The sequence below is a fragment of the Nuphar pumila genome, chromosome 6, assembly GCF_984573655.1.
Source record: "Nuphar pumila chromosome 6, dmNupPumi1.hap1.1, whole genome shotgun sequence".
NCBI lineage: Eukaryota > Viridiplantae > Streptophyta > Magnoliopsida > Nymphaeales > Nymphaeaceae > Nuphar > Nuphar pumila.
The window spans coordinates 12,997,885-13,007,956 of NC_143254.1; the positions used below are offsets into that span (position 1 = coordinate 12,997,885).

The 10,072-nt window shown below is 38.1% G+C and overlaps 1 protein-coding gene across 1 annotated transcript; it reads right to left on the reverse strand.

Moving 5' to 3' along the window:
• Nucleotides 1–204: 204 nt before the first annotated feature.
• On the reverse strand, nucleotides 205–9,265 carry LOC149834007 (uncharacterized). The gene is made up of 6 exons (XM_090011177.1): nucleotides 9,183–9,265; nucleotides 6,813–8,435; nucleotides 4,224–5,228; nucleotides 3,488–3,713; nucleotides 804–946; nucleotides 205–708 (listed from the first exon to the last, which is right to left on the reverse strand). The coding sequence occupies exons 1-6, from the start codon at nucleotides 9,189–9,191 to the stop codon at nucleotides 397–399; spliced, it is 3,318 nt and encodes a 1,105-aa protein (XP_089867303.1). The 5' UTR covers nucleotides 9,192–9,265; the 3' UTR covers nucleotides 205–396.
• Nucleotides 9,266–10,072: the final 807 nt, after the last annotated feature.

Consider the following 10,072-nt stretch of genomic DNA (forward strand, 5'->3'; position numbering starts at 1 on the left):
AGTTCAATCAACAGAAGAACCAGAGCTCCACAACCTTGTTACTGATTCTCGAATCACAACTATTAGTCTTCACCTGCAATTATCTGGTATAAAGTTCATGATTTTTTTCTAGTTCACATGAAAGAGAAATTGATAGTTTTTAGTCTTCGGATAAGATCATCCACAACCACGATTAGTACCCAGAGAACAACTTGAGCATTTGAGTTTCCTGGCACAATCCTGGTGATGACTTTGAGATTTTCATTGACCTTGATTAAGTGTAACACGTATAAATAAGAGATGCATACAGTCTGCTACATGAATGATACAACATAAATATGATGATATAATACAAGCACAACAAAACCAATATAACCCCATCAGGGTCAAACTTAAAACCATGCAACATGCCCTCTGTTAAGGGGGCAGGCTGGATAATGAGCCCATTAGAATAACAGGACTGCTCTTAGGTCGCCATGGATTTTCAATCTTTACCTTTGAAAATAGATTAGACAACACACTTTTAGCTGATCCTGAATCCTTGTTCCTTGGGGACAAACCCAAAATGCCTCCCAGTTCAATGTCTGATCCATGCTTCTGATCTTCCACAGAGTTGGCTCTCAGCGTAAGCTCAGCAGCAGCCATGCCACAAGGGCAGCATGGAAGCTTCTTGAAACAGTGATCATGAAAAACCGACCCACAAGAGCTGCAATGAGCTATCTCACTCTCCTGCTAGTTGTCAACAGGGTTGTCGATGAATGATAATCATAGAGATTATTTATCTTAAAAGCAACATTTTTTCTAGCAGTTCAAAAAATACCAACCTGAAAAGGAAATATAAGTGAAGATGGATCATCACAGGCCAGTCGAGCACCGCATGGCTCACCTACATCGCAGCATACAAGACATTGTTGTGTGATGTGCACTAGAGTTTTCTTTGACAGTGTCTCCATCATAACTGGCAATGCTGCAATGAAGGAGAAGGCAGGGCAAGGACTTGTGGCGTGAGATTAAAACAATGTATATGGAATCACAAGTGCATACACGAGAGAGAGAGAGAGAGAGAGAGAGAGAGAGAGAGAGAGAGAGAGATGCTAATGATAAATAAGCTTGCTAAACCATAATATTCCTCATCACAAAAGGATGATATATATATAGGAGGACCGTCCAACCAAAGGAAGGCCCAAAATCTACAACCGGTCAATGATCGAAGGTGTTCCTTCTCTAACGATCGATTTTTTCATCGATCGGACTTTACATATTGGATTTTTATCATTCATTTAGTAAGCAACATGTTTTAGATTATGAATTTTCAATATTCAGATGTGTTTTTAAAAGCGCTAAAAATCAACAGCCCACAATACTTTGCATTGCAAAGTATTAAATGCATTGTGAAATGTCAATTTTTCACATTTCGAAAAACATGTCTAAATTTTGTAAAGTCTTTGCGTAAAACATATTTCTTACTAAATAGATTATAAAAAAACAAATATATAAGGTACGATCGATGAAACACTCAAACATTGGAGAAGGAGAGCCGTCCGATTGTAGACTTTGGATCTTTGGTTGGACGGTCCCCCTTCCCTATATATATATATATCGGCGATATTTTTAAAATATCACAATATTATCACTACAAATTCGGCAAACGATAATATAGGTAAGATATCATGATATTTTGAAAATATCCCCAATTTGATAATATTGTGATACGAGAATATTCTCGTGATATTATCAATTAATTTTACTGGTTTTATTTATTTTTTGCATTTTAAATATGTTTTTCTTCTTTCTTTTACATTTTGTACTTATTTTTTTATTATTTATGTATTTTTTGTCTAAACATGATATTTTCTTACTTATTTTTGTTATTTTTTATATTTTTTAAGCCCTGAGATTTTTGAGATTTGTCACCAAACCTATTATATCATGAGAAATAGCCTTGCCAAGATATAGCCAATACCGATACTTGTGACTATGATATGTGTGTGTGTGTGTGTGATACTTGAAATTGTGAGCATGATATCTCGTCAGCTAAGAGCTTCAAAAATCAAAGAATGCTTCTGATAGTCCATAGGAATGGAAGTGATCTATTCAGTCCAAGAAGCAAAAGGCCTGTAACAAGCTTCAGAACTGTGTTTAGCGTAGTGCTCAAAAAATCATAGTCACTAGATGGAAACTAGGACATTGGATGACTTCCCCAATGCGAAGCCTGATATGATATTACTGACCACGGAGTTACAGTGTTACATTGAATCACAATCAATCAATCAGATGGGCTCTGAAACTGGGTCAAGGCCTGCCCAAAACCCAGGTAGGACAACTTGCATGAATCTATGGTTTAGATTTAACAGATAACCCCTGGATATAAGCATTCAATCCAAACAATTTTACTCCATGTATCATCTTCAGAAACAGCCACTCAATTAAGGACCAAAGTTTGTTTAACTAGAGGGTTATCATTTACAATGTACCATCAGACTAGGACTTTTATCGAATGCAGATTCAAGGGATATAATGTCCTAATATATGCTTTCATCATACAGCAAAAACAATGATATCTTCTGCTTCAATATCTATTTTTGTTGGTTTCTCTTCAGACAAAAGCACGTTCATGATATACAACCTATCAAGTCTAAGCAGGACACATGCAACTGTTAGCAATAGGGGTGGGCAACGGGCCAGGCCAGCAGCCAGGTTCGGGCCGGCCCGTTGGGGAAACCCCGGCCCATGGGCCCCTCGTTAGGCCCGTGAGCCTAATTGGGCTGGGTCGGGCTGGGATGGGCCTATATAACATATATTTATATACTATATATATGATATTATATATAATATATTTTATACCAGTCCGCAGGCCACCCAGCCCTACACCCACCCCTAGTTAGCAATTCAGAGAACCAGGTAAATCAGGTTGAATTCCAAAGATCCTGCAATCTGAGATTTGCACTAAGCAAAGCAGAATAGGTTTTTGTCATTTATAATAAGTGGTCCCACCACTTTGTCTGACTCTGAGTGCCCTAATCTCCAAGCACAATGCCAATGTTAAATCACAGAGGCCACCCTAAGAAAAAATGAAAGAGCAAAAACACTATTCTGAAAGACGCAGAAATCAGGTAATGCTAATTGACAACATTGACATCCAAAATCATACTCCAAGTACCCAATACATACTAGGTGATCCTGCAATTTATTTTAGAGCATTTCCATAGAAACTATCAATGCACAACAAAGTCACAAACGGTACCTCAATTGCTCAATTTTCCATGAGAGAAGGTTTTCTAGTTAACAAGTATCTCCATTAATCCTAAAGCAAATCCTATAAATTTTGAGAACAGAAGGCAGACAAGTGGAGATTTTAAATCTTATGGGACATCGGAGACTATAAAGGCCTCAATTTCAGGTAAGAAAAAAGAACTAGAATTCACACAAACATAGAATAACAACACAAACTCTTATCACAAAAAATCTCATGTACCTCAGTAAAAGATAAAAGAAGCAAGATGAATACCTGCAAATGCCCCTTTTGAAAGATCCACAAGGTCACGGAGAGCGAAGAAATCATTGTTTTCAAGGAGATATTTCCGAGAACCAAGACTTCGCTGAATGGACCTACGAAAGGGACAGCGAACACATTCAAGCATTGCTGCTATTTTCTTTCTGATTCCCATAACATGAAGCAAAGGTGGAACTTTTGAAAAGAGGAACGGATTAACTGCACTAACACAAAGCATTGGCTGCAAAAGATAAGAGGTTCTAGAGTCAACAAAAAATAACATTAAATAATCATGTGATGCTTCAACAACAACCATTCATGTCACCTGTGAACGAGGACAAGAAGAACCCCATGAAGCATGAGGTGAGCAACCTCAAGAAATGAACATACAACTAAAACACAATATCACAAACCAATAAAATTGGGCCCCTAGATGGCATTTCACAACCTGATGACTCAATTTGGGATTCAGAATCACTCCACCCCAAGTAACCTTAAGCCCAAGTGTCAAATAACAGGGAGTCTCCATCTTCCAACTGACTTGGGCATACCTGTACAAAGCTGCCCAAGTAGATGCCTACACAGCTATCTGAAATCTGGGGGGGGGGGGGGGCATATTCAAACCTTGTTCCCGATTCATCAGGAGGTTCTTATAAAGTATGGACAACCACAACTGGACTCAATGCAGAAATGTTAAAAGAACAAATGTTTGATTATCATAAAAAATAACAAACGTTGTCCTACAGATTACCTGGTCATAGATGGAGTCTAAATATGCTTTGGCTAGCTGAGAAACTGTGCATAAAGAGAAGTCCCAATGTTGCAAAACTCGGGCAGGCAAAACTGCAGTGTCATTTGAATGACAAGTAGAGCAAAACAACTGACCAGTATATTCACAAAGTCGAGGTTTTCGCCAACCCAATGTTTGTGCAAATTCTTGCATGAGATTCTTCCTGACATCCAAATGTTTGTAACAACCTGCACATTTATAATGTTGTGCCTCAAGCAACTGCTTCATGGACTTATTAGGGTGCATTTCCACCACCAGTGATATGGTTTTGCCTAAAGAGGAAACACCAGCTATACATACATCACTAGAAAATGGTGTTCTTTCATCACTTCCAAGATTCTTGTTAGAAAGGGATGCCAAGGTACTTAACAAGGAAGCTGAATTGGTATTATCTTGTGACAAAAACCAAGATAAAGAATTAGGTATTCCTATATGAGTATCAGTATACAGGACTGACCATAGGCACTCTTGGATTAAAGCACTTCTTTCACTGATAACATCAGGGGAAGCATTTCCAAATATCTTTCGAGATTCACGTTCAACATTAATCCATGGAGAGGGAAGATTCAGACCATGGTCCATGAAAAATATTTTCAATTGACGATAAAGAGAAAAGAACTCACGATATCGACGCTCAACCTCCCACTGATTATTGCCGCTCCAGACCTTAATTATATACACTGTATATTCCTTAACACCAACTAACCTTTCCCCAAATGAAACTTCTCCCCTTTTCTGCTTTGCACCTACAACTTCGATCCGATCAATTTTGTTGGGACATTGTTTTGAAAGGCACAGATCAATGGCACCTGATGTAGAAGCAGTTGAACTCCCATCTCTACAAGGTTGAGATTGTTGGGATAAAACACCATGGCTAACCTGGGCAAAGATGCCCCCATGAGGCTCAACTGACTCTAATAAAACTGCCTCCATGTCCTGAACCATATCATCATAGGACTCATTGATCTGCAAAATGAAGTCAATATAAGTGACGGCAATATTTAAAAAGAAACAAAAAATAAAATCCCATTTGTAGGGAAAAAAACTTATGGCTGGAGGAGTAGGGATAATCAAGCATGAAAAACTAATTAGAAAAAGCATTCCAGAAATACAATCACAAAAAACATGAATGTTGTAATATGGTCCCGAAAAAAAAACAGCAAATAATTACAGTGTCAATAGTTCCAATGGCTCATAAAAGATACTTTAGTCAAAACTGTAACAGCAGAAGCAAGAAAGCGATGTGAAACAACTATAAGCATATCATTGTATTACATGAATCAGCTATTCAGCTAATAATAATAACCAACTATAACAGCTGTATTCATTATTTGCTCACTGTGAATCAAACTTAATTCAGGGGAATAGACCAGACCTCACAGAAACACTTTTGCACACAACCTGGTTCTCTACAGCACACTCGTTGGTGGGCCAAGGTATCACAGATTCACAGTAAAAGCAATATAAGTGCCCAATCTTAGTATTAAACAGTAATCAGTGCATGGCTATTGTACCTGGACACTTCATTTTGCCCTCCGTACCAGTGTCAACACACGTATCCCCATGTCGACACACATAGACACCCGGACATGCCATTTTACCCTCCGTACATACAAGTTTGTATTCAATTTATAATTTATAATTATATTTTCAGTTTATAACTTCATATTTTCAGTATATAAAATATTTTAGATATAACATATATATTTAGATTATATTCCATTTATTTTGAATTTATTTTGTATTTATGTGATATATATAGCTATGTCCCCGTACCCACATTTTTTTGAATTGTTGTCTCGCACCCTCCCGTACCTGCACCCACACCCATACCCAGATGACATAGGTAGTAACCAGTGAGCAGCAAGCAGAGAATGATATAACCTTTTACACTCAGTTGCATTTTACAATCTTCATGATTCTACTAAAACTAGCCTAATGAACCAACTACCCTTAAGAAAAATGCAAACAGATCCACAACCAACTTAAGCTCAAGAAAAACTCTTCTCAGAAATTACACTTCCTACAGAACAATCAAATAATTTCTGAACCCAAAAGTTCCCGAATCTCCTTTTCATTCATTTCTTGATCATCTCCTGCATGGCTGTTAAAAAAGCAAACTTAGAAACAGAACATGTATTCCCTCTTACAGCTAAAGATACCTGAGGAAAGTATTCATTATTTGCTTGTTTTATGAGAGTTCTAATCAAATATTGAGTTGTATTTTATATCAGTGAGAAAGAGCAAGAACCATAACAACTGAAGAATGTCAGATTTCTTTCAAGAGATAAACTGGCTTTATTTAACCAAATAAAAAAAATAGGGGTCCATACAAAACACACCTCTGCACAACTAGAAAACTTATAATTGGCAAAAACTACACAAATTGAAAGACCTTGTTTTTTTCTTTTCTTGAATACAAGTGGAGCACAATCTCTTCATCAAAGGAAAGGAACTTGCTGAAGATTTAGGCACAATACCAGAGGAATTCACCTGAACAATAATCTCAACGTAGACAAAATAAGCATCCATTGAAGAATGTTGACCTACCTCATGCAGTCCAAGATTATCCCCATGAAGGCACTCTTTGGACTTTGCCTTCACAATTTCCATAGTGATTTTGGAATCAATGAATGCATGGGCACTATGGATCTCCCTCTCTTTTCCTTGTTCTGTTTCATTTATCATAGATTCAGAAACTCTAACATCAGAAAAACTATCTGAGGAAATTTTTGATGAGCCTGGGAACTGCTTTGCCGAAATCTCATCGTAACTTCCAAGTTCTTCATCCGAAATGCAACGGAGTTCCTTCTCAGCTACCTCAACATGATCAACGTGGGGTTCCTGATGAGAAAATGAACCTCTTGCAGGGTCTGGATATTCCACATTATCCACGCAGCTTCGTGAATTTCCTTCAATCAAAATGCTTCCATCGATGCGGCTCTGTAAATCCATCTGGAAATTGTCACGAGTCTCATGCTGACTTGTTGCACTAGTTGTGGTACTTGAGTATTGACGGTTGCAAGAATCATCATTAACATAATGGACAACAGAGCTATCCAACGGTATATCTCTAACCTGTTCCTCAGAAATGCCAGGCTGTCTGAATTGGTTCATACCAGAGAAACCAAAATGGTTTTGTAAAGAATCATTTTGCTCAGTTACTTCAAGAATGAGGTCTTTAGATAAAGTTCCAAAACTCGATTCTACCGTTTGCAAGGGGTCCATTCCACCCATAGAAAAAGGATTAGACTCCCCTGTCTCCAGCATAAATTCATTCCAATCTTCAGAGCCAAAAGCTACAACAGAGTTCATAAGCAATGGGCTTGTATTTTCCTCCTGATGTGGCAAATCACTTCTATATACAAAGACTTTCTTCTCATCATCTGTCCCAGAATCAAGATTAGAATCTTCCCCATCTGAACTTCCATACTCAGATGACTGCTTGTCATCAATCATCAGTGCTCCCTTTTCTTTTCCTAACAGAAACCCATCAACCATAGTGGCATGGCTGCCATCTTCTTGGTTTCGCATTAACACGTTAGACCCTGAAAGATTGCTTCCCAAGTGTAGAGTGTCGATACTTTTCTCCTTGGTTGAAACACAATAAGGGGATAACTCCTTTGCTTCATATATTTCCTCATCATATGAATCACTTGGTGATGGAGATTTATCTGAAAAACTATTTGATGAATTGTGCCTTAAAGACAACTTTGATTCTTCCACAACAGTTTGCTCATCCGACTGTTCCCGGACCTGATTCTCATTAGTTGCATCAAAACTCATCTCTCCAACACATGGAACACCCAATCCACTCAAAACATCTTGACCCAATTCCTTACTGCCAGACATCCTTAAGTTCCTCCTGTCAAATCTCCCATGTAATCTGTAACTCTTCCCTTCATGTGCATGCCCAGTAAACACTGATTTCTCTTTAACCTTATCTTCCCCATCGTGTGAATTCCTCAGTGACTCTGATTCAAGATCCAAAAACTCACTGCAATCCCCAAAAGAACTACAGATGGACGGTGTTCCCATGACAGAATTTGCACTGCAGTACTTCTCAAAATCGGACTCATTGCAAGATGAATAATCCGATGTGGGCGACGGGGCACCATCGATTTCATACAGATCAGGACAGGCTAGTCCGTGTGATTCTTCCCCAGTAATCATCTACTTGCATAAAAGTGAAAGCCCACCAAAAAGGGTGGGAAACCAAAATGTTAAAAATAAGATACAAAATCCACTTTTTTGTCGGATCAACTCCAATCCAGAAATCTTAATTCATGATCATGAATTGCGACATTCGGTTTCAAAAACCAAGAAGGTGCAATTTGAACACAAGTAATAAACCTACTCTGAAATTATATCTTACTTGCTCGTAAATTTAAACTAAAATGCTTAAATTTTGTGTTATAAAATAGAGAAACTTTAAGCCAAATTATAGAAGAAATAGAGAATCATAAATAAAAAAATGCAAATTTGGCAGAAATTAATTCATTATCAAGACAAAAAAAAGACAAAATCACGAACCAATTTCACACAAATCTCGGAAGCACCAATAAAACTAAAGCGTACGCCGAAAACTAGAATCAGAGAACTTAAAAAAGAAAAGAAAAAGAAAAAGAAAAGATCGTGCTCAATATCATGAAATGAAAGCACGTCCAGAGTTCAGTTTACATCAGAAACCAAACAAAAACAACAAAATATCACAAAAAAACTCGAAATCTGATCATGGATCTCCGATGGTAAAACCGAAAACGGCACTCCAAAAACCCACCAAAAATGATGAAAATTCAAAGACTTCCTACCCCTAGCCTATTCAGATCAAACTTTGCATGATGATGATGATGATGATCCAATCTAGGATTTTAGATGAATCAGAGGAACAAGAAGAAAGGTGGGAATTTCGGAGCTTACCTCGTCCATCTTTCAAAGGGAAACGAGATTATCTCGGGGGTTTTCTGATACCAATTGGCCATGGATCTCTCTCTCTCTCTCTTGAGTTCTTGTCGTGCCCTTCCTTTTTCTCTTCTTCGACACACGTGTGGCCTCCATCTCACGCATGCCAACATCCGTGAGTCAAAACCGTCAGTCTTCGCCTCGCACCGAAGTTTAGGAATGTTTGGATTGTCCACTTGGATTTGGAATTCCCAGGCGATTGAATTCCTGATTTTTTTTACAAAATCATGGATTTTGAATTCCCACCTTCTCTCGGCTGGAGTTCAGAAAATGCCAGTTTTCCACCTTTTTTTTTTTCTTAATTCGTTAGCTTCTGCGGGCTGGAGTCTAACAATGTGAATTTCATTTTTTTTTATTCAATTCTCTTTTCGTTCCTCTTACGATTTTCTTTTTTTTTTAGGCAAATTTTGGATAAACCCAAACAGTAAGGGTGCATTTGAGTCCAATTTTCAGTCCAAGAGTGATCCATCACCCACGGCACATTGGCAGGCTTTCAATTGATAAAACCCTAAGATCTCACTTGCCGACTAAAAAGCATACCCAGATACGCACACCTGTGACCAACGGAGGTCGGACACGCGGGGTGAGGGTAGAAGCAGTTAGTAGACATCATCTTGTATTGAGACTTGCAGGTTTCAAATCCAATGGTATAATTGTATAACTGGTAGAAAACAGACCCACCTGTGGGGATTTGAGATTTGATGCTTGAATTGCTAAAATCTCGAGATAGAGGCCACATAAGGATCCAACGCCAGATCTTTAATATGAGATAATTAATTGTGGCCTATATTCTTGGGTTAGGTTGGAGCTTTGATCCCAGAATTCAAAGTCCAAGCTAAATCAAACAC